Source organism: Eretmochelys imbricata, chromosome 23 (assembly GCF_965152235.1).
Source record: "Eretmochelys imbricata isolate rEreImb1 chromosome 23, rEreImb1.hap1, whole genome shotgun sequence".
Lineage (NCBI taxonomy): Eukaryota > Metazoa > Chordata > Testudines > Cheloniidae > Eretmochelys > Eretmochelys imbricata.
The window spans coordinates 10,662,799-10,688,819 of record NC_135594.1 but is presented as its reverse complement, the minus strand read 5'-3'; the positions used below and the strand labels follow the sequence as shown (position 1 = coordinate 10,688,819).

The 26,021-nt window shown below is 40.6% G+C and overlaps 1 protein-coding gene across 1 annotated transcript; it reads left to right on the top strand.

The window, feature by feature from the left end:
• LOC144279309 (butyrophilin subfamily 3 member A2-like) lies at window positions 1-25,979 on the top strand. The gene is made up of 9 exons (XM_077840783.1): window positions 1-70; window positions 13,505-13,855; window positions 17,644-17,928; window positions 19,508-19,606; window positions 19,955-19,981; window positions 21,453-21,479; window positions 24,207-24,233; window positions 24,773-24,799; window positions 25,960-25,979. The coding sequence occupies exons 1-9, from the start codon at window positions 1-3 to the stop codon at window positions 25,977-25,979; spliced, it is 933 nt and encodes a 310-aa protein (XP_077696909.1).
• The last annotated feature ends 42 nt before the right edge of the window (window positions 25,980-26,021 follow it).

The window sequence follows — 26,021 nt, the reverse complement described above, 5'->3', positions numbered from 1 at the left end:
ATGTTATTTTATGTTGAAATTCTTAGTGAACCATTTCCCTCTACATCAGATGAAAATGATGATGATGGAAGTAAGAACTAGTATAAAATACAACAATGGCATCCATTCTGAAACAGAAAAATTATTTATGAATTCTTGAAAATTCCATTTACTGTACTGTGTATTATCATTAGATATATATTTCCATTTTAAAAATGAAATAAAAAAGTGAAATCTTGCTTGAAAATAGTTAATATTATTTGTTATTATAATATATTTGTGTTATCATAGCACCTTGTCATTGGTTGATTTGATTTTATATGATGACTAAAGAAACACCACAGAGAATCTTTTGTTGTTTTGGGAGTTTATGAAACTCCCATCTTTATTCTCTAGTTCACTCCATATCTGAGCTGTTAGATGGATATTTTTAAAAGAACCCTCAGGGAGTTAACATGGACATCAAATTCCCTGTGGCTCATTGAAAAAATGGCTGCAGTGGTTAAACAGTCTTATGGAACGCAGACAATTTCAAGCAGGAAACCATTTCACCTGTCCAAGAATTACACCCATAAACTGTGAATTTGATAAATAATAGGGCTGTCAAACTATTAAAAATTAATTGTGATTAATTGTGCGATTAATTGCACTAACAATAGAATACCATTTATTTAAACATTTTTGTATGTTTCCTACATTTTCAAATACATTGATTTCAATTACAACACAGAATACAAAGTATACACTGCTCACTTCATATTTATTTTGGTTACGAATATTTGCATTGTAAAAAAACAAAAAAAAATAGTATTTTTCAATTCACTTCATACAAGTACTGTAGTGCAATCTCTTTGTCATGAAAGTTGAACTTACAAATGTAGAAGTATGTACAAAAAAAACCAGCATTCAAAAATAAAACAATGTAAAACTTTAGAGCCTACAAGTCCATTCAGTCGTACTTCTTGTTCAGCCAATCGCTCAGACAAACAAGTTTGTTTACGCTTACAGGAGAAAATGCTGCCCACTTCCTGCTCACAATGACACCTGAAAGTGAAAACAGGTGTTCACATGGCACTGCTGTAGCTGGTGTTGCAAGATATTTACATGCCAGATGCGCTACAGATTCATATGTCCCTTGATGCTTCAACCACCATTCCAGAAGACATGCATGCATGCTGATGACAGTTCTGCTCAATAACAATCCAAAGCAGTGCGGATTGACAAATGTTCATTTTCATCGTCTTAGTCAGATCCCACCAGCAGAAGGTTGATTTTCTTCTTTTGGTGGTTCAGGTTCTGTAGTTTCCACATTGAAGTCTTGCTCTTTTAAGACTTCTGAAAGCATGTTCCACACCTCGTCCCTCTCAAACTTTGGAAGGAACTTCAGATTCTTAAACCTTGGTCAAGTGCTGTAGCTATCTTTAGAAATCTTACATTGGTACCTTCTCTGCGTTTTGTCAAATCTGCAGCAAAAGTGTTCTTAAAATGAGCAACAGGTTGAATCGTCATCTGAGACTACTGTAACATGAAATATATGGCAGAATGCGGGTAAAACAGAGCCGGAAACATACAATTCTCCCCCAAAGAGATCAGTCAAAAATTTAATGAATGCATTTTTTTCAGTGAGCATCATCAGCATGGAAGCATGTCCTCTGGAATGGTGGCCAAAGCATGAAGGGGCATATGAATGTTTAGCATATCTGGCATGTAAATACCTTGCAATGCCAGCTACAAAAGTCCCATGTGAATGCCTGTTATCACTTTCTGGTGACATTGTAAATAAGAAGTGGGCAGCATTATCTCCTGTAAATTTAAACAAACTTGTTTGTCTTAGTGATTGGCTGAACAAGAAGTAGGACTGAGTGGACTTGTAGGCTCTACAGTTTTGCATTGTTTTGTTTTTGAGTGCACCTATGTAACAAACAAAAATCTACATTTGTAAGTTGCACTTTCATGATAAAGAGTTTGCACTACTGTACTTGTATGAGGAATTGAAAAATACAATTCCTTTTGTTTATCATTTTTACAGTACAAATATTTGTATTAAAATAATAATAGAAAGTGAGCAATGTACACTTTGTATTCTGTGTTGTAATTGAAATCAATATATTTGAAAAAGTAGAAAAACTTCCAAAAATATTTAATACATTACAATTGGTATTCTATTGTTTAACAGTGTGATTAAAACTGTGATTAATTGTGATTAATTTTTTTGATTTAATCGCATGAGTTAAGTGTGATTAACTGACAGCGCTAATAAATAATAGTCAAGAAATGTGATATTAAAGGAGATTGCACAGAACCCTGATACAGTAAATACAAAAATGTAGCTATGTAGTTTCCATTAGGTTCTAAAAAACAAAAAAAGAGAAGAAGAAAAAAATAGGAGAGAACCCATTGTTTTTCATTGTTTTTCATTAGAATTGCTTGGATAATGGTAATTTTTTTTCTGGTGGAATTTTCCAGTGGGAAAAAATCCTTTCAAAATTTCTCTGTTGATTTTTTAAAAATTTCCTATGAGAGTTTCCAAAATGTTCATTTTTATCATGAATTTTATTTTTCATGGTTCTCTCACCCCTTTTCCCCCCTTCCCCTTTTGTATAGGCTCATCGGCTTTCAGGAAAGAACAGACCATTAAGATAGCCTAGTCTGACCTACATAAGAGCAGCCAGAGAATTTCATCAAGTGATTCCTCCATAAAGCCCATAACTTCTGGGTGAACTAGAGCACATCATTCAGAAAGACATACAATCTTGATTTAAAAACCTCAAGTGATGGAGAACACATCACATCCCAAGCTAAGCTGTTGCAATCATTAGTTACCTTCACTGTACTTTGTTTTATTTCTATTCTGAATTTGTCTAACTTCAGTTTCCAGTTATTGACTCTTGTTATAATTTTGCATTGTTATAATGAAAGTCCTGCTCTTATTTAATATGTTCATTAATGACCTTGGCACAAAAAGTGGACGAGAGCTAATGAAATTTGCTGATGCTACAAAGTTCGGAGGCACCATGAGTACAGAGGAGGATCAGACCATTGTACAAGAAGAAATGGGTGACCTTGAGAACTGGAGTAATAGAAATGGGATGAAATTTAATTGTACAAAGTGCAAGATCATGCACTTAGGGACTAACAACAAGAATTTCTGCCATAAGCTGAAAGAAAAGGAGTACTTGTGGCACCTTAGAAACTAACCAATTTATTTGAGCATAAGCTTTCGTGAGCTACAGCTCACGTCATCGGATGCATTCAGTGGAAAATAGAGTGGGGAGATTTATATACACACAGAACATGAAAAAATGGATGTTATCATACACACTGTAAGGAGAGTGATCACTTACGATGAGCTATTACCAGCAGGAGAGTGGGGGAGAGAAAACCTTTTGTAGTGATAATCAAGGTGGGCCATTTCCAGCAGTTAACAAGAACGTCTGAGGAACAGTGGGGGTGGGAGGTGGGGAAAATAAACATGGGGAAATAGTTTTACTTTGTGTAATGACCCATCCACTCCCAGTCTCTATTCAAGCCTAAGTTAATTGTATCCAGTTTGCAAATTAATTCCAATTCAGCAGTCTCTCGTTGGAGTCTGTTTTTGAAGTCTTTTTGTTGTAATATTGTGACTTTTAGGTTTGTAATCGAGTGACCAGAGAGATTGAAGTGTTCTCTGACTGGTTTATGAATGTTATAATTCTTGACATCTGATTTGTGTCCATTTATTCTTTTACGTAGAGACTGTCCAGTTTGACCAATGTACATCTCAGAGGGGCATTGCTGGCACATGATGGCATATATCACATTGGTAGATGTGCAGGTGAACGAGCCTCTGATTGTGTGGCTGATGTGATTAGGCCCTATGATGGTGTCCCCTGAATAGATATGTGGACACAGTTGGCAACGGGCTTTGTTGCAGGGATAGGTTCCTGGGTTAGTGGTTCTGTTGTGTGGTGTGTGGTTGCTGGTGAGTATTTGCTTCAGGTTGGTGGGCTGTCTGTAGGCAAGGACTGGTCTGTCTCCCAAGATCTGAGAGAGTGATGGGTCGTCCTTTAGGATAGGTTGTAGATCCTTGATGATGCGTTGGAGAGGTTTTAGTTGGGGGCTGAAGGTGATGGCTAGTGGTGTCCAGCTTTCCAAGGGTTAGCTATAGGCAAAGGAATTTTAAGGACCTCTTTAATGTGCCAAGGGGGTCCTGCACCAAACGGCCTTCTTGAAAACTGCCTTAGCATATTGTATACATTTTGAGCAATAAAAAATTATCCCATAAATGCTAAGAAGAATATAATACAGAAATTTATCATGTGTTAATTTCCCATTAAAATTACGTCAGCTCAAATTACCATAATATTCTGATATCAATCCAGTCCTTAAACCTTATAGAAAGATCAATTAAGCCTGTGAGTTAACCTTTCTTCTCTAATTAATTTTCACACCCAACACTGTGGGCTCCAAATACCTCTTTTCTACCTAGAACAGTCTGGGTATGTGGGGGAATCAATCAAGGTCCCAATAATATGGAATATAAAATTTGGTGAAAATATTTTAAATCAATTAATACTTACTTAATGGCATCTTGTTTTTTTTCTGAAAGAGAAAAAATCAATACCCATTGTCAAATTCATGACTAGAAAGTGTATCTTAGCAACAATAAGATATGATAATGTATTACAGGAAGAGTGGCCATACTACACCTTAATGTGCTTCTTTTTTTTATTATTTGGAGGTTAGAGGCATGCATAAATCTCAAACATGCTTGACTGTTAGATGAATATATTACGTATTGAAAATACGTTAAAAATGTTAAGGTACCAAAGCCAAACACTCAAAAGTTAGGAAATGTATGAATTAAGGTTGCCCATACAACCTTAACACACACACACTCCTTATGAATTGTGATATCATCTTTTGTTACATGATCTCATACTATTTTTTGCCCACAGAACCCCTGCCTCATTCAGTGCACAGGATGGACCACGCTCTGGCTATGAATCAGGCTTGTGTAGTAAAGAAGGCTGTTGTCTATACGGCCCTACTTCATTTGTTGCAGAAGTTAGAGAACATATAGTGAATGAGGGAGGAGATTTCCAGGAAATAAAGGAAGGTCATAGAGTCACAGAAGATTAGGTTTGGAAGAGACCTCAGGAGGTCATCTAGTCCAACCCCCTGCTCAAAGAATGACCAACACCAACTAAATCATCTCATGGTGTCTTCATCTTTAGCTCATCTTTAGGTCTCATGCTTAGGGCAGCTGATTGCTGCCCGGGAGAACTGAATTCTATCTCTGTCTCTGCCACGGAGTTCCTATTTGAGCTGGGTAAACTTTTCACCATGAACTAACCAACTGGTCTGGTTTTCTGCTCAGCAGGTTGCTTCTATTTTCAGGGCTGCTACCAAGGCTCCTTCAGGGATTTGAGTCCCCTCAGGTTCACCTGCCCCTACAGATTGGAATCATTTAGCCCATCCACAAACTGCTGCAGCATCCTCTCCTCGAACATTTCCCCAGAAGCCATAAATAAGCCACTCACACCAACTGCTGCAACCCCCCAGGAACACTTCGGAGCTTCTCTGCTGTGTCCCTCCATCATAACCAGACTTGGATGTGGACATGTCCGTCTGCTTCTCCACCCCAAACCGGACAGCAAGGGACTCCTGTGGGGCCTGGTAATTGTCACATTCCTCCATTCCTAAAGACCTAAGAACTGGTAGGTCTTCTCCAGTCAGGCCTGTGGCCAAATAGATTCTTTTCTCCTTCTCTGACCAGCAGTTTAGCTTACTTGTGAGTTTAAAGTGCATCAGCTATGCTTCCCAGCTCATTTTGCTATCAGATTTGTGTGCTTTCTGCTCCTGGTGTTCCCCATCATCTTATCTGAAGAAGGCAGTATCCCTGTCCCTGTTTTTCCCTGGCCCTGTCAGTTGGTCGGAGAGCTCTGGAACTTCTCCATCCATCTGTGTCTCATCTTCTTTGATTTACAGCCCGCCTGTGGCCCAGCCTGCTCCATCTTGGCTCCTCCTGATCATACCTGTTGCAGTGGCTTGGTATGGCCTGCTTCTGTTTGCCAGCATAGGTTCGTTTCATCACCATCCCACAGTTTTAATACCAATATGACATCATGGGAAACCAAAGAAACGAGGCGAGAAAATGTCTAAAATCCAATAAATGTTAATGCAGCCACAGCTTAGCACAGTAGGCTGATACAGGCTGCTCCGTCCACTAGACGAATGCTTTCTTTCAATTCCCATTCTCCCAGCCTCTGTCTCAAACCCCCCACACACCAACAGTACAGCCAGGGAGGGAGGGGGAAGCCAAATACACTATAAAGTAATTATGAACTAGAAGTGGCACAATAGTAACATCCAGAAATAAGGTTGTCTATAATTTTCTATTAGAAACACCTGTTTGCAGTTGCTTAGAACTGTGCCATTTCTTTTCCCCTTTCAGGATGGAATTTTCCATGACTGGTGACTGATATGTCACATTTTTATTTAAAGTTTGATTAGTTCAGCCATTTTCAAAGCACAAAGTTAGTGAGAAAAAATGTATGTTTGTTTTTCCCAGTACGCCACTAATTTTTTAAAAAAAGAAAAGGAGTCCTTGTGGCACCTTAGAGACTAACCAATTTATTTGAGCATGAGCTTTCGTGAGCTACAGCTCACTTCATCAGATGCATACCGTGGAAACTGCAGCAGACTTTATATATACACAGAGAATATGAAACAATACCTCCTCCCACCCCACTGTCCTGCTGGTAATAGCTTATCTAAAGTGAGCATCAGGTTAGGCCATTTCCAGCACAAATCCAGGTTTTCTCACCCTCCACCCCCCCACACAAATTCACTCTCCTGCTGGTGATAGCCCATCCAAAGTGACAACTCTTTACACAATGTGCATGATAATGAAGTTAGGCCATTTCCTACACAAATCCAGGTTCTCTCACTCCCTCACCCCCCTCCAAAAACCACCCCCATACACACACAGACTCACTCTCCTGCTGGTAATAGCTCATCCAAACTGACCACTCTCCAAGTTTAAAACCAAGTTAAACCAGAACATCTGGGGGGGGGTAGGAAAAAACAAGAGGAAATAGGCTACCTTGCATAATGACTTAGCCACTCCCAGTCTCTATTTAAGCCTAAATTAATAGTATCCAATTTGCAAATGAATTCCAATTCAGCAGTTTCTCGCTGGAGTCTGGATTTGAAGTTTCTTTGTTTTAAGATAGCGACCTTCATGTCTGTGATTGCGTGACCAGAGAGATTGAAGTGTTCTCCGACTGGTTTATGAATGTTATAATTCTTGACATCTGATTTGTGTCCATTTATTCTTTTACGTAGAGACTGTCCAGTTTGACCAATGTACATGGCAGAGGGGCATTGCTGGCACATGATGGCATAAATCACATTGGTGGATGTGCAGGTGAACGAGCCTCTGATAGTGTGGCTGATGTTATTAGGCCCTGTGATGGTGTCCCCTGAATAGATATGTGGGCACAATTGGCAACGGGCTTTGTTGCAAGGATAAGTTCCTGGGTTAGTGGTTCTGTTGTGTGGTATGTGGTTGTTGGTGAGTATTTTTAATTTAATTTAATTTTATTTAATTTTAATTTAATTCTAATTTTTAACAGCTCTAGGCCTCAGGATACTGGATTAGGAACTTGAAACTAGATGTGAGTGGAAAATGGATTTTTAAGTTTGCTGGCAAGACTGAAAACCTAAAAAAACATTTTGGATCAAAAATGAAGAGTTTTTTAAATAAAAAAATAATCTTGGGTTGAACGTAACAATTAGTTCAACCCAAAATGAAATGTTTCATTTTGCTTCGGAGCATTTTTAATTAAATAAAATTAAAGGAAATTTCTAAACAAAAAGTCATTTTGAATAGTATAATCAAAACGTTAAAACAAATTAGTTCCCTTTTTCCCCATTTTTTTCCTGAAACATTTCAGCAAAATCTACACAAATTCATTAAATGTTTCAGTGCCACTGAATATGTATTTTTTGCCTACAATACAAAATAAATTTTTACCTGGATCTATCTGAAATCCTGTAGGCAGATAGCCCTCAGGTCACAGTAGTATCTTTTGCAGCCTGTGTGAAAATGTGTCCAGATCTGGCTGAATTATCAGTTGCAAAAAATCTCCATTTCACATGTGCTTGACGTATCTGAAAATTCACTTTTGACCCATTGTGCTGCATTTGCTCCCAGACCCTCCTGAGCCTCCTTTGTCATTCTAAAATGACTGCAAAAGTCTCGGGCATGACGGCTCCTCCTGCCACTGTTGCGAGTTTGCTCTATCAACTACTTTGTGGCAGGAGGAGAAAGGACACTGGCCTTGGTGTTAGGAGGGCGTGATTTCTAGTCCAACCTCTTCCACTGACTGACCCAATAATTCTCTGCACTTCACAATCCTTGTTATTTAGGAAGCAATGTATGTAAACAAATATCAGTCCCCCAACACCACCAACACATACAACATTTTATAGCAGTGGTAACTGAGGATCAGAAAGGTGACACAAAGTTATTTCTGACAGAGCTCAGACTAGAACCCACAATACTGAGACCCAGCATTTTTATTGTCCAGCACATGGGTGCACATAATGGAATTTAATAAGAAAATAACATTATGAGATTAAGGTTGCAATGTCCAGCACTAAAAATGCCAGAATTAAGGTTGTCTTTGCAACCTTAAAAAGAAAAGGAGTACTTGTGGCACCTTAGAGACTAACCAATTTATTTGAGCATGAGCTTTCATGAGCTACAGCTCACTTCATCGGATGCATACCGTGGAAACTGCAGCAGACATTATATACACACAGAGATCATGAAACAATACCTCCTCCCACCCCACTGTCCTGCTGGTAATAGCTTATCTAAAGTGATCATCAAGTTGGGCCATTTCCAGCACAAATCCAGGTTTTCTCACCCTCCGCCCCCTCCCCCCGCCACAAACTCACTCTCCTGCTGGTAATAGCCCATCCAAAGTGACAACTCTCTTCACAATGTGTATGATAATCAAGGTGGGCCATTTCCTGCACAAATCCAGGTTCTCTCACTCCCTCACCCCCCTCCAAAAACCTTAGTTTGCTACTTTGTGTGCATGTATTATGATAGACTTTAATTACATAATCAATGTTATGTTCACAGCATACAAGCAGTGAAATTAGATTTAAAAAAAAACCCATAAAATACTTTTCCTGGAAGATTGCAATGTAACACTACTTTATTTCTTAGAATCTTGAACTTTAACATGCAAGAACCAAAACCAGGGAGAGACAAAGCAGCCTGCTCCCTTAGGCAGCGATGCAAAACTTACACCAGCTTGCTCTAGGTTTGTTCTTTGCAGACTGACCGCTGAAGACGCAATTGGACACTTCCCTATAGAGCCCCCTAGCCTGCAAGCAGGACCAGGAATAACTCCTGACAATTTGAAGTGATAGCCTATCCTTTTAACAGTTTTCAATACACCATAATCGCATAGGCTTTAATACACCATAATCAGATTGGAGGATTCAGTTGGGGATTGGTCCTGCTTTGAGCAAGGGTTGGACTAGATGACCTCCTGAGGTCCCTTCCAACCCTGATATTCTATGATTCTATGGATAGTGTTTTCCCCCTAACCTAATTCTCAGAAATGATTGTATCATTTTTACTTAAACTTTCTAAAAATAGTTTAACCTGAAGCGGAAACCAAGTAGGAAAATTTCAGCGCAAACCGTTAAAGTTTGGAAAACATACAAGCCACTGGGGGGGGGGGAGGAGCGGGGGAAAGCAGGGCTTTGTAAAGGAAAGTTAGACAATGTTAATTAAAGTGCCATTGCCAGCTCTTCCTGTACTTAAGACTAAGTAGGTACATTGCAAAATTTGCTCCATTACACATATTCTCATGTGATAAGGAGATTGAGTACATTAGCTTTTTCCACATCCTCTCTCACTAGGTTGCCTCCCTCATTCAGTAAGGGGTCCACACTTCCCTTGACTTTCTTCTTGTTGCTAACATACCTGAAGAAACCCTTCTTGTTACTCTTAACATCTCTTGCTAGCTGCAACTCCAGGTGTGATTTGGCCTTCCTGATTTCACTCCTGCATGCCCGAGCAATATTTTTGTACTCCTCCCTGGTCATTTGTCCAATCTTCCACTTCTTGTAAGCTTCTTTTTTGTATTTAAGATTAGCAAAGACTTCACTGTTGAGCCAAGCTGGTCGCCTGCCATATTTACTATTCTTTCTACACATCGGGATGGTTTGTCCCTGTAACCTCAATAAGGATTCTTTAAAATACAGCCAGCTCTCCTGGACTTCTTTCCCCCTCATGTTATTCTCCCAGAGGATCCTGCCCATCAGTTCCCTGAGGGAGTCAAAGTCTGCTTTTCTCAAGTCCAGGGTCTGTATTCTGCTGCTCTCCTTTCTTCCTTGTGTTAGGATCCTGAACTCGACCATTTCATGGTCACTGCCTCCCAGGTTCCCAACCACTTTTGCTTCCCCTACTAATTCTTTCCGGTTTGTAAGCAGCAGTTCAAGAAGAGCTCTGCCCCTAGTTGGTTCCTCCGCACTTGCACCAGGAAATTGTCCCCTACATTTTCCAAAAACTTCCTGGATTGCCTGTGCACTGCTGTGTTGCTCTCCCAGCAGATATCAGGATGATTGAAGTCTCCCATGAGAACCAGGGCCTGCCATCTAGTAACTTCTGCGAGTTGCTGGAAGAAAGCCTCGTCCACCTCATCCCCCTGGTCTGGTGGTCTATAGTAGACTCCCACCAAAACATCACCCTTGTTGCTCACACTTCTAAACTTAATCCACAGACTCTCAGGTTTTTCTGCAGTTTCATACTTGAGCTCTGAGCAGTAATACTGATCTCTTGCATAAGTGCAACTCCCCCATTTTTTTGTCCTTCCTGTCCTTCCTGAACAGCTTATATCCATCCATGACAGTACTCCAGTCATGTGAGTTATCCCACCAAGTCTCTGTTATTCCAATCACATCATAATGCCTTGACTTTGCCAGGACTTCCAGTTCTCCCTGCTTGTTTCCCACGCTTCGTCCATTTGTGTATAGGCACTTGAGGTAACCCGCTGATCGCCCCTCTTTCTCAGTATGAGGCAGGAGCCCTCCCCTCTCACACAATCCTGCTTGTGCTTCCTCCTGGTATCCCACTTCCCCACTTACCTCAGGGCTTTGGTCTCCTTCCCCCAGTGAGCCTCGTTTAAAGCCCTCCTCACTAGGTTAGCCAGCCTGCTTGCGAAGATGCTCTTCCCTCTCTTCGTTAGGAGGAGCCCGTCTCTGCCTAGCACTCCTTCTTGGAACACCATTCCATGGTCAAAGAATCCAAAGCCTTCTCTCTGACACCACCTGCGTAGCCATTCATTGACTTCCATGATTTGACGGTCTCTACCCAGGCCTTTTCCTTCCACGGGGAGGATGGACAAGAACACCACTTGCGCCTCAAACTCCTTTATCTTTCTTCCCAGAGCCACGTAGTCCACAGACATGCGGAGACCTGACTCAAAAGAAAGCCAAACAATCACATTATGTACTATTCTAATACAGCTTATCCATACAGACAAATGTATTCCCTTTCGGAGAGCAATTCACTTCTCTGCACCACTTACGTCATACTCAATCCCTCACATAGAGTTAATATAGGATTTACTTTGTTCTTTGGCCTATGATAATTTACTAGGCAGGTTCTCATATAAATTTCCAGGGCTGTTCTTCGGGTTCCTTACATGATCACTAAAATTCACAGAGCAGATCATATGGGCCCACATCACTGAAGCCCCCAGTTATAGAAGAGCCATGCAAAACATATAAGGACAAAATCCAGTGGGCACACCTTTCGATATGCAAAGTGAGATACTTACTGATGTTAGGTAGTACCTATTTCCAGTGATAGCTCCACTTGAAGTCAGTGCTACAAGTCACAGGGTTAGTCATTGTGAAAAAGGACTGCAGAATATGGCATCTGTGACTAAAATACCAAATGTGTGATAGTATTTCAGACTGTTCAGATATAAATGTTTAATGGTGAGAGTAACTAATCAATTTTCCAAGGGCCATGGTGAATTCTCTATCACTGATAATTTCTAAATTAAGATTGGAGGTTTTTTCTAAAAGATCTGATCTAGGAATTATTTTAGGGAACTTCTTTGGTCTGTGTGATACAGGTCAGGCTGGATGACCACAATGGTCCCTTCTGGCCTCAGAATTTATGGATCTATGTATGTGCATAAGTGTGCCCATGCATTGTTGTGCAATTACCATCCCAGCTGGTGGTTCTTCCCATGTAGGAGGCTTTGTTGCTTTGGCTATTCATTACCAGTTCCATTTTTTCCTGTGTAAAAGTGCAGCTAGAGTGGGCTGAAATATTTCAGCCAAATAGTTTATTCAATGAAAATTGCAGTTTCACTTGACCCAAAACTATTTACCAATTTGACTAATAGTTTTGGTGATCGACAAAACAGCAGGAGAATGTGGTGGTGGTACTGCCGTAGCCCTTTTCTTCTTATAACATAGCTCCTTTCTTCTTACAACATTTATCCTCCTGGTTAGGGCTCTCCCCAGGGATATGAAGGATCCAGGTTTGAATGACCTCTCTGGAACAAAGCCCAAAGTGACTTTACTGAGTCACCAAAAATTCAAAAAACTTTAGATTCACTTTGACCCAAATCAAATTCTTTCTTCAATTTTTCCAAATTGCTACTAAACCAGAAAATTTGTTATTTTCCCAGCTCTGTGAAACATCGAGAGCTGTAGAAGCTTTTATGAAATCAAGCAAGCTTTTCCTCTCTGCCTGCAGTGATCACTGTAAACAGTAATTCCATTTACCAGATAATATATGGTGGAAAAAACATTGGTAGCTTGTGAATTTCTGTCCCTGTTCAATACTGTTAAATGAGAGATCAAAGTCCCTTTGCCCCCCTTGGGAGGGTGGGGGAATCTCTATTGCATTCAGTGTGATATGTGAAGAGCAGGCCCTTCCTCAAACGGTGGGAAATTAACTGGAGCCATTTTTGCACCTTCTGATTTAAATTTCATATCTGTCTCCTAAGTGGAAGTGGAAACTGATCATCCTGGACCAGATTCTGACATGGGTTGTGTGCCTCTGCAGGAGAGTAAGGGGAAGTGACAACCCACTTATACCTCTGTGCAGGCCACCCAGACCTTGGGACCTGACATAGTGGCATAAGCAGGAGCTATGCTCCTGCAGCCAACTCCCAGAGCAGCTGGATCATGAGTGACGGGGCCTTAGCTCCTCCCCCTATACATCCATCAGCACAGCTGAATCAGCACAGGTATTTTAATTTGCTGCTAGTATAACATATCGGCAAGTGGCTACCCCCTCTGCTCCAGACCAACCAGGAAGCAAGTGTGGAATTGTGCTTCCTTTCTGTGATGTTCCGAGGGAAACAGCTACACACAGCTTCATCCACAGGGCTTGAGGCAGATCCACACTCTGGCCTCACATAGTTTCCTATAGAATCTACAAACGAGGGCATCTGCAATGGATACAACCTCTGTTTCCGTCCACACACAGGTCAGTTTAAAATCATCCCTCCTCAGAATCCTGTCATTGCTATCATTGGAGAAGCGGTTGTCCTGCCTTGCCAGCTGACAGGTCAGAATAACCCTAAGACAATTACTGTCCAGTGGATACTTTCTAGACACTCGGCAAAACAAGATGTGAGCTCCTATGATGGAGTAACAAAAGAGGAGAGACAGGATGAGAGATACCGGGGCAGAACGCAGTTCTTCCAAACTGAATTTCAAGCAGGAAACGTATCTCTAAACCTGAAGGATGTCATTGTCTCCGACAAAGGGAAATACACCTGCAGTGTCTCTTTGGAGTCCTGGTACGATGAGGTCGTGGTTGAATTGGATGTGACAGGTGAGTGGAATGGCTCTCTGTCTTCAGTCTAAGGTAATATAGTATCTAACCAGGTGGGCAAACAAAGAGTGAAAGGACGTGGGGGAGGGAGCTTCAGGGGTTCCAGGTCCAATGTCCTTCCTTTACCCCGTCTTCTCACCTAGAGAACAGTGTTCAGGGGAATCTGTCAGCTACTGCTCGCAGGCCAGGGTTTGATCCCTTGTTCCTCCCTCCCCTTTACAAAAGGGGGAAGATTTGGCTGGAACAAGGACCAGTCTCTCAGGCAGCCCCTAAGAGGATCATCTCTAAGGGCTCAGCCTCACAGAGACTGTTGCCCCTTTATGTGGTTTACTTTCCACCCCTCTTCCCGGGGTGTATTGATTTGACCTCGATCAGGGTGGTTTTGGGGCAGTGTGTCCTGTAGCTGTATCCTCCTTGGCTGGATTCCCTCTGCTGCCAGTAGTCCCTGGCTGGAGCAACCTTCTTCCTGTTCACTGCCCCTTCCTGTGGTAAGCTTGCACTTTTAAGCTCCTTCCCCTCCATAGAACATTAGGGTTGGAAGAGACATCAGGAGGTCATCTAGTCCAACCTCCTGCTCAAAGCAGGACCAACCCCAACTAAATCATCTGGGCCAGGGCTTTGTCAAGCCGGGCCTTAAAAACCTCTAAAGATGGAGATTCCACCAACTCCCGAGGTAACCCATTCCACTGCTTCACCAACCTGCTAGTGAAATAGTTTTTCCTAATATCCAACCTAGACCTCCCCAACTGCAACTTGAGACCATTGCTCCTTGTTCTGTCATCTGCCACCACTGAGAATAGCCAAGCTCCATCCTCTTTGGAACCCACCTTCAGGTAGTTGAAGGCTGCTATCAACTCCTCCCTCACTCTTCTCTTCTGCAGACTAAATAAGCCCAGTTCCCTCAGCTTCTCCTCATAAGTCATGTGCCTGAGCCCCCTAATCATTTTCGTTGGCCTTTGCTGGACTCTCTCCAATTCATCCACATCCTTTCTGAAGTGGGGGGCCCCAAACGGGATGCAATACTCCAGACAGAAAAGGAATACTTGTGGCACCTTAGAGACTAACCAATTTATTTGAGCATAAGCTTTCATGAGCTACAGCTCACTTCATTGGATGCACGAAAGCTTATGCTCAAATAAATTTGTTAGTCTCTAAGGTGCCACAAGTACTCCTTTTCTTTTTGCGAATACAGACTAACACGGCTGCTACTCTGAATACTGCAGATGTGACCTCACCAGTGCCAAATAGAGGGGAATAATCACTTTCCTCGATCTGCTGGCAATGCTCCTACTAATGCAGCCCAATATGCTGTTAGCCTTCTTGACAATAAGGGCACACTGTTGACTCATATCCAGCTTCTTGTCCACTGTAATTCCCAGGTCCTTTTCTGCAGAACTGCTGCTTAGCCAGTTGGTCCCCAGCCTGTAGCAGTGCATGGGATTCTTCCATCCTAAGTGCAGGACTCTGCACTTGTCCTTGTTGAACCTCATCAGATTTCTTTTGGACCAATCCTGCCATTTGTCTAGGTCACTCTGGACCCTATCCCTACCCTCCAGCATATCTATGTACTTCTCCCTGAAGCTTAGTGTCATCCACAAACTTGCTGAGGGTGCAATCCATCTCATCATCCAGATCATTAATAAAGATTTTGAACAAAACTGGCCCCAGGACAGACCCCTGGGGCACTCCACTTGATACCGGCTGCCAACTAGACATCAAGCCATTGATCACTACCCGTTGAGTCCAACTATCTAACCAGCTTTCTATCCACCTTATAGTCCATTCATCCAGTCCATACTATGGGAGATCATATCAAAAGCTTTGATAAAGTCAAGATATATCACGTCCACCACTTTTCCCATATCCCCAGAGCCAGTTATCTCACCATAGAAGGCAATCAGGTTGGTCAGGTATGACAGGTCCCGCCAACTCCTTCAGATACATTAGATCTGGTCTCATGGGGTTGTGCATGTCCAGCTTTTCTAAATAGTCCTTAACTTGTTCTTTCACCACTGAGGGCTGCTCACTTCCGCCTCATACTGTGCTGCTCAGTGCAGTAGTCTGGGAGCTGACCTGTGAAGACTGAGGCAAAACAAGCATTAAGTACTTCAGCTTTTTCCACATCCTCTGTCACTAGGTTGCCTCCCCCATTCATTAAGGCTCCCACACTTTCCCTGACCTTCTTCTTCTTGCTAACATAGTGGTAGTAACCCTTCTAGTTACGCTTCACATCCCTTGGTAGCTGCAACTCCAATTGTACTTTGGCTTTCCTGATTACACCCTCCAGCAATATTTTTTATACTCCTCCCTAGTCATCTGTCCAAGTTTCCACTTCTTGTAAGCTTCCTTTTTGTGTTTAAGCTCACTGAAGATTTCTCTGTTAAGCCAAGTTAGTCACCTGACATATTTGTTATTCTTTCTGCACATCAGGATGGTTTGATCCTGCACCCTCAGGAAGGCTTCTTTGAAATACAGTCAGCTCTTCTGGACTCCTTTTCCCATATTAGCCTGCCAGAGGACCCTGCCCATCAGATCCCTGAGGGAGTCAAAGTTTGCTTTTCTGAAGTCCAGGGTCCGTGTTCTGCTGCTCTCCTTTTTTCCTATTGTCGGGTCCTGAACTAGACCATCTCATGGTCACTGCTGCCCAGGTTTCCACCGACTTCTACTTGCCCTACTTCTGAGGTGAGCAAATCCACCAATAAGTGCAGGACCCACCAAGGTAGAGGAGGAACTTTGTCACAACTGTCATCGGGCTTTTCTCCAGTTTCATATTGTAGCTCTGAGCAGTCATACTGCTCCCTTATATACAATGCAACTCCTCCACTTTTTCTCCCCTGCCTGTCCTTGAACAGTTTATACCCATCCATGACAGTGCTCCAGTCATGTGAGTTACCACACCAAGTCCAGGCTGAGCAAACCTTGCAGGTATTTCTCGTCAGCATGGAACAGGCCAAGAGGAGCTCTTTAGTTTCCCTCATACCAGGGTAAGATGGTATCCCTTCACAGGACTTAATGTAATTCTGTTGAACTCAATTAAATTCTATGGAGGATGAGTTTTATACAGGGAGGGCAGGTGTTTATGTTAGAAGATTTCCCTACAGCACTAAGCCCCTATGTAAAATGTTACCTGACACATCTAGGTCATACCATGGTGCAGTCCACTTAACTCCCAAATATTGTGTTCATGGCATACAAACACAGAAGTTAGACAAAAGCCATAAAATGCTCTTTCAGGGAGGTTGCAATATAACATCACCTAATTTCTTAGAATCGAAAACCCTAACACAAAATAACCAAAAAACAGAGAGAGAGACAAAGCAGGCTGCTTATACCAGAGAGGCCCAATTTGCCCCACATTGATCTAGGCTTCCTCTTTGCAGACTGACTGCTGCTAAACCCAGATTCACACTTCTCTACAGAGCGCAGCAAAAGGGACCAGAAAAAACCCTGAAATTTAAAGTGACAGCTTACCATTTGAACTGAGTTTTCACCACATCTGCACACCAAGATATCTGAATTAATAGGAGTATGTCCATAGAGGCTTTTTGACAGATTCTGAACTGCTATGGGCAAAGAGAAACAGCTCCAATGTATAGGTTTCTTAAGATACAATGTCACTATTTTAACTTAACATGGGAAGAGTTCTTGCCCTGTAATTTCATATGAAAGGAGTCACAAATTCTGTCAGAATTCTCAGGCAGCATGTGTACAAGGCAGTGTGAAATCCCCCAAACTCTGCACTGTTTGGGGAGGAGAAGGTAATAACAACTTTTGTTCTTTCTTTGTAGCTAGAGGTGGTGAGTCTTCCATTTTCCTGGAGGACTATGCAGACCAGGGGATCGGCCTCACCTGCAGGTCAGAGGGATGGTTCCCTGAGCCCCAGGTGCTCTGGTTAGACAGTAAAGGACAAAAACGAACAGAAAAGCCGACCACCATCAACACAAAGACACCTACTGGAATCTACAATATTGAAAGTGCCATTAACATAGAACCAGGCTCGGACAATGAAGTTTCCTGCAAAATAATCAACAATATATTAAAGACAGCAAGCGAGTCCAGAGTCCTAATTTCAGGTGAGTGCACTTTGAGATCAATGACTGTAAGGATCAATAACGAGGCTGCTTGGTTAATGAGATGGGTCCCATTTTTGTCTCCCCCTTTGTTGTAAGAAATAGATGCCCAGAGTTTGTCTGGTCAAGCAGATGGAGCACTGGGTTAGGATTTAGGAGGCCTGAGTGCTCTTCCTGTATATGCTGCTGACCTGATGAGTGACACTGTGCCTCAGTTTGCCCAAAACTGTGGATAATAATACTGACCTCCTTAGTAAAATGTTTTGAGATCTACTGTTGAAATGCCCACTGTAAGAGCTAGGATTTATCTTCTTTTAAATACTTGCCTGTCAGTTTCCAGAAAAAAAAAACGTTTTGATTAGGCTGAGATAAAAAGTTTAAAAATCATAATTTGCACAAGTACATTATTAAGTGTTTTCTTTCTACATAATGATACAATGTTCTAATAGATTTCATTGCACATGAATATGTAACAAAGTTGCATGGCATTTTCAGTATTACTAAAAGATACGGAAAACTTTCATTCAACGTACTGGTGCATCATTGAAAAAGAGGATAAAGTTAAGGTGGTGTGTATGACCTTCATTTTGGCCTCTCCTGATTCTTGTGTGCTTAATTTTTCAACATTAACGTTACTTTAAGTTTTCATTATTATTTAATGGTTATTGGGCAGATTCCATCGCCCTTACTCACCTTTGAAGTACCTTTGAAGTACTCACCCAGGTGAGTTGTCCTGTTTATATCTGTTGAATACAGGGATTCTGTATTGCATTCAAACCTTGCCACTGACTTGCTTTATGGCCTCAGAGAAGTTGCTTAACTTCTCTCACTTTCCCCATCTCAATAGGGAGGTAATGGTATTTATCCCACTTACTGCACATGGCTGTTAACAGGGTTAATTAATGTTAGTGCATGCAGAAAAATGGTTTATATCATTAAACTGAGAAACTCCACCAAGGATACTACTTTTAGGTTCTCTACCTCCCTTCCTCAGTAGAGGATCTTTCTTCCTTTCTTTTTATTTTATACTATTTCTGGTGGGAGTGCTCTGGCAAAGAGATGCATCTTGCATTTCCCCCAGTAAGCAGCAGGGGTTGTGCCCATGAGGTAGCTTGGGTATGACTTTCACCATTTCATGGACTGATGAGTTATAATTTATATATGTGCAGATTAAAACCTCTTCTTAAATATGCATACAATTTCTGCATTACTACAAGTGTTGAAAGGGTATTTGAGGTAAATCCTGTGAAACTTACTCATGTGAGACACATGCCAGTGTCTGAGGTGTTTCTACCTGCATGGGTAAGGTGAGCTGGGTGTGGCTGAAGGTGTGTGCTTTTCCAGAACACATTGGAGTAGCCCATAGCTCTGTTCTCCATGATATCTTTGAAGATGTGTAGAATCTTTTGATCTAAATTCATCTAGACTTTGTTCTGCCAGAAAGAAACAGAAGTCTTTAAATTCAAGTGCAATCTGATTTCACCAGGTCTGCAGACAGACTCCATTTAGTTAGCCTTATAATTTTCATGATGTTTCTTAAGAATTATTGGAATGTAACTGACATTTTCACATATTTTTTCAGATGTTTTCTTCCCAGCCACCTCCCCTTGGATGGCTGCTTTCCTGGTCATTTTATTTCTTAGCATAGCCCTTATTGCTGCTGTAGGGTATAAACTGAAAAGTATTTCTTTGTATGTTTTTTTCAATAAATATGTGAAAATGTTTAAATAGATGATATGGAATTTATACTAAAACCAAACAAAAACTGAAATGAGTTTTCTAGGGGCAGATTGAGAAAATGAAATATAAGGGTCTGTAAATTATAATTCCTTACCAGATAAGTACCTTGTTCTGACAAGACAATTTTTAAATTCCTCACTTATAAATATATGCAAGGCCTGAATAGACAACCAATGGATGGTTAGGGATTACAGATTTAGCATTCATGCCAGTGATTGTTTCCATCAAAACTATTGTAGGATGCTATGAAAAATGTCTCATTTTCAAAAGACATTTTCATTTTTTTCAGATAATAATGACACAACATCTCATTCAGGTAAGTAATTAGGCAGGTGAATACAAAATTAATATTAACATTTTTATATCTTGATTTTGACACAGTCCCAGGGAGCCTGTGGAATCCCCATCACTAGAGAGTTTTTAGAACAGGTTCAACAAACGCTTGTCAGAGATAATCTAGGTTTACTTAGTCCTGCCTCAGCACAGAGGGTGGGACTGGATGATTTCTCAAGGTCCCTTTCAACCCCTACATTTCTGTTCTGACCTGAGAAGCTGTTTATAAATTACAGGAGATGGGTGGGTTTATTCTATCTTAATTGTGGTCAACAGCTGTGTGTTTTTTCAATGATTTCATAGGAGACAGGGTCTATATTCAGGCATTGAGCAACAGCAACTATTGCCATTGGTAGCTCATCAGGAAAGTTTGTTTCCTTCTGTTATAAACAGATCTTGTCATTAAAATAGATCACATTCAGGCTAACCTTGTGCCATTCATTCCTATATGGGCATCCCTTGACATCGTTCCAGAATCAGTAACAGTTGTAGAAAGGGCTGGCTTATGTACATGAAGAAATCACTTATATCCTCCAATATAGACTGGGTAAAGTATAAAGTTCGAGGCCTTTTATAACATAGGCACTGGAAACAGGAGTGATTGCCTCCTGCTGGTTATCTCTCTGGGAATTATGTTTGGCCATAGTGGATTTTCTCTTGGTCCACAAGATTCATTCAGGACTAGGGCAAGACCTGGACTTTTTTAACAAGCTGGGTGAGAATCTAGCTCCTCTGATCACTCATTTCCCTTGTGCGTGTTCATGGGGTCGCCTAGAAATTTCAGCATCCCATAATATTTCTCTGGTAAAAAAATCTTCTTACTCAATTAAAGTTTCACTTCAGTCTTCTTCAGCAGATTGTAGGACTCATGATCGGTCCCATTTATTTCACTTCACCTATACTTAATTGTTTTGGACTCCTTCCTTTATTTTTCAGCTCTTCCAAAACTTCAGTCTGATGCCCCTCTTTTCCTACCCCCAATCATTGTACCAGTTGGTATCTGATCCTGTTCACTGGCGGTTTTGTCTGGCTCACTCAGAAGCTGTCCTGCCAGGTCAGGTGATGTGGGTTGGGTAGATGTGCTGAGGCAAGGGGCCTCTACAAGCATCCTGACAATTTCACAGATGATGGGCCATCCTCTGCTTTCTGTGGGCAGGTTTCAGAGTAGCAGCCGTGTTAGTCTGTATTCGCAAAAAGAAAAGGAGTACTTGTGGCACGTTAGAGACTAACCAATTTATTTGAGCATAAGCTTTCGTAGTCTCTAAGGGAATGCATCCAATGAAGTGAGCTGTAGCCTTTTCTTTTTGCGAATCCTTTTTCTGTCTCCTAAAGCAGGATTTTCCTACATGGAGAGAATCTAGTCCAGTATTTTAAAGCTGTTTTTTGGTTGAAATAAGACTTTGGAAAACTTATAAGAGTAATTAACATTGCAATGTGATTCCATGTATTTACAGTAAATCAGAAGAAAACAATGGAAGAAGGTAAATATATTTTGATGTGATATAACATAATGTGTTAGGAGTATTTCCATGAGTCGGATTCATGAAAACAGTATTACATAGCATGCTGAAATTTCCCAAGACATTAACCACAGAGGTATCAGTCCTTACCTAGGTAAAGAAATCACTGAGGACAGGGACCTTTGTTAATATAAGAATCTCTGAATCTATCTGTCACTAAGTGATTACACCAGGGCTATTCACCACTAAAGACCCACTTACGCCCTCAAAATAAGGCTTAAGTGAGATTTAGCCTATGTACACACTACAGTTTACATCAGTAAGTTATCACAGAATCATTGAATCATAGAAGATTAGGGTTGGAAGAGACCTCAGGAGGTCATCTAGTCCAACCCCCTGCCCAAAGCAGGACCAACCCCAACTAAATCAACAAGTCCAACCCCCTGCTCAAAGCAGGACCAACCCTAACTAAATCAACAAGTTATGTCACTCAGGGGTTTGAATAAGCACCACCCCCACCCCAGTAACGTAAGTTACACCGACCTAAGTGCCAGTGTGGACAGCACTATGTCAGTGGGAGAGCTTCTCCTGCTGACAAAGTTACAGCCACTTGTTGTAGGAGGATGAATTAAATCAACTGGAGAGCTCTCTCTCCTGTCATCTTAGAATGGCTACACCTGAGAACTTACAGTGGCACAGCTGCACCGATCCAGCTGCACCTCTGTAAGCTATCTAGTGTAGCCATAGCCTGATAGAGCCAACACTAATCTTGTGCACGAGTTACGTCTCTCTTAAATCTTAGTCTGAGGTCTTAAATAGGAATTAAGATATTTACTCTGCATCCCTGGGAATTTTGCTATGAGTGAGCTTTGCTATCAAGCATGCCAAGTTTTCTCCATAGGGAAAGTAGCACACATAATAATTAGAAAGCCAGTAAGCGTGGGTAATTATGACTAAACCTAGACCTGCTCATGCCCTATCTTTCAGAAGGTAAGAAAATTTAAAATAAAATTTCATATTGGGGGCGGGGGGAAAGAAAGGAAAGAAAAGAAGAAATTACAGTAAAGTCATTTCCTATTCTCATGAGCTTCCCTATTTCAGTCCCCCAGGTACTCTCAAAAGAAACTTCAAACTACAGGAACATTAATTAGATCACTGATACATTTAAGTGAAACAAGCCTAGGCTGAAATCCAACATAATACTTAAGCATTTACTCAATTTTAAACACACAAGTAGTCTCACTGAACTCTAAACTCAGGTGCTAATCTCCTATCAAATCAAAACGAACATCAGCTTCTGTATGTCACCACAAACAATCAAAGTAAAATTGATCAAAAGTGGATATGAACTACTACAAAAAACTTCAAAAGTGAATCTTAATCCACTACAAAAAATAAGAAAGAAATGAACCAACAAAGTAAATCACTCAAAGTACAATTTACATAATTACTGACAGGTTTCAGAGTGGTAGCCGTGTTAGTCTGTATCAGCAAAAAAAACGAGGAGTTATTCAATCGTTATAAAAACGAGGAGTACTTGTGGCACCTTAGAGACTAACACATTTATTTGGGCATAAGCTTTCACGGGCTAAACCCACTTCATCCAATATCACTACAAAAGGTTTTTTTTCTCCTGCTGATACTAGCCCACCTTAATTAATTGGTCTCATTACAGTTGGTATAGCAACATCCATTTTTTTCATGTTCTCTGTGTATATATATCTTCCTACTGTATTTTCCACTGCATTCATCCGATGAAGTGAGTTTTAGCCCACGAAAGCTTATGCCCAAATAAATTTGTTAGTCTCTAAGGTGCCACAAGTACTCCTAGTTTTTATAACGATTGAATAACTGTATATGATAGATTAAACAAGACTAATCTTTAGGCTGTCGTATAACACCAGAAAACCGTCATATGTAAGTACAATGTGAGCATGAAAATTTATTATGTAATTTACTTCAAAAAAGTACTAATAGATTTTGATTCATGAATGATGAGGATCTGTTTGATACTGGTTGGTTACATAGTTTCATTGAGATATAGATAGGTAGATAGGGCATTCATCATAGACTCTTCCTGTTCCTGGAAGCTGTCCAGATTGACTTAAAATAAATATATTATGTTGGCCGAGATAAAACTTTTGTCCAAGGCAGTACTCCTCTGTCAATGAAATATATTCTAATGTCTAAGGCTGTATGTGAGTGACATATCAAATCACGGGAATACCGCATTTTTCAACAAGGGCCAAAGGTTGGCCTGGTCAAAATTTTGCGGGGGTTTCACTATTTTTTTTCAGAAAGTGTTTATGTTCTGTGGAAACCCTACAGTATTCATACAAACACTGAGCATTTCTAAAATAAAAACTTTTGTTTTTTGCCTGAATACGTTAAAATTTTAACTTTTTGACAATCAAAATTTTCCATGGGGAATGAAAAATATTTTCTGACAAGGGCTACAAACAAGGCCCATTTTCAATTACTCCTAAAAAATGTAGTGAACTACACAAATATTCAAATAAATTAAAAAACATTGTGGTATGCTTATGGATTGAATCAATGATTTTACACTGGGTTTGCACCAGTGTAACTGAGAGCAGAATTTGACCCATACAATATGAATGATTGTATTTTAAAATAAATTATAGATATAGGTGTAAAGTGTAATGCATATTTCATAAATGCCATAAAATATACTAAACAACATTTGCCTTCTATCTTACAATGATATTTAAAAATAATTTCTTTCAGAAAAAGAATGTCTGCTCAGCATACTAGGTGAGAATACAAATGCTCTTATGATTTGTCATTTCTATTGTGTGTGTGTTCATGTGCGTGTATAGAAGGAAGGCCACCATCCCCAAGTATTTTTGTCTGGTTGACAGGCCCAATCAAGTTCTTATATGAGTTTAGATTTTCAAGATTAAATTTGGAAAATTGAATGCAGTTCATTTCCAAATGGAATGCTCTTTCTTGGATGTGTGTGGAGTCATTTTGTTTTTGTTTTTGTTTTTAATTTTATGGGTTATTTATTATTTTAGAAATTGTTTTCATAGCCATTTTGCAAAGACTTGAAGCTGGTTTAACAATGGAATAACATGAAATAAAGTGTCACAGCCCATCTCACAGCTTTTCACCCAGGACCCCAGGAATTATTTTGGGGCAGTTTTCTGGCCTGTTATAAAGGAGGTCAGGCTAGATTATCACAATGGCCCTTTCTTCCCTTGGAATCAAGGAACTCTCTCAATTAAAGCCAATCAATCACTACCCCGGTAATATGCATTTGTTCTTGTTTTTCCATTCATTTACTCTTTTAGAGTCAGACAAAAGGACAGGTAAAACAGGTAAGTCTCATTTTATTAAAATGCTCAGTGTAGACAGACAGAGCTTTGCCATACATGAAAAAAGCTGCTGTATAAAAATGAACAGCAGTATATTTTTTATTTGAATGACTATTATATGTATTTTATTTTCAATCACTGTCTGAAATTATTAATAAATGTGGCTGAACATTAGAAAAGGTGATCATATATAGCTGCCTACTTACCGACATCATAAACATTGCTCCCATACTAGGGACTGGATAGAGATCTCCACTGTTGTCCCTATGCCTTTGACCCTCTCGTATGCTCTCTCCCTGTGGGACATCATTTGGACATACATCTTCCACTAGCTCTTCTAAAACAAAGACTCATAGATTATCTTCTTCACCTCTTATCTTTTCCCTCCATTCAGTCACACGTCTCTGACTCTCTTTCAGATGCCACAACCAAGCTGTCTTGCCACTAGCAACTGAAAAATGAATTTATTTTCCTCCAAATCCCTGCTCCCTCCCTTCTCTATTACCTTCTCTATGGAATGCAGCTTTGTTATCATTTCCCTCTCCTCTCTCTCCATTTTCCCATAGGTTGATGGAGTGGGCAGGATTTGAATATTTTGTGTTCTTCCACAATGACATTGGCTCATTCTACTCCATTTCCATCACGAAAAGCCTTTTCCAGCTTTCAGCTTGACCACCGCAACATCCATCTTCACAACCTGCTAGACCCTCACCACATCCCCTCCCACTTTCCATTGACCCACATTCTGCTTGACAAGTCACCTAATTTCTCCCCTCATCTAAGTCCACCTTTCTCTCCATATTCTTTCACTGGCTTTCCCTTGCAATCTACAACGAAGTTGAGATTGTTGTCCTAACTTTCTTCTTCTGTCTGACCTCTCCAATACAGTTTCTCTCCTCTCCTCCAGCACCTTCTTTGTTCTACCTGCAACTGCAACTTTCATGTCCATTTTTCATCCATGACTCCTTCCCACGTGTCCCCTGTGCTTCAAACACCTCACAGACCAATGATCCAAAGTGCCTCCCCTCCATCTAGTTGCAAGTCGCTTATTAAAACACATTTCACTTCTATGCCTATAAACCAAGCTCCAGAAAGTAGAGCTGCTTGAAAAAATTGAAACAATTTTCACAAACATTTTTTTTTCAATTCTCCCCTTTTTCCAGGTATTTCTTCACAGTTCTGAAACAAACAAACAAAAACTGATCTGCTCCATTGAAGGGTTCAT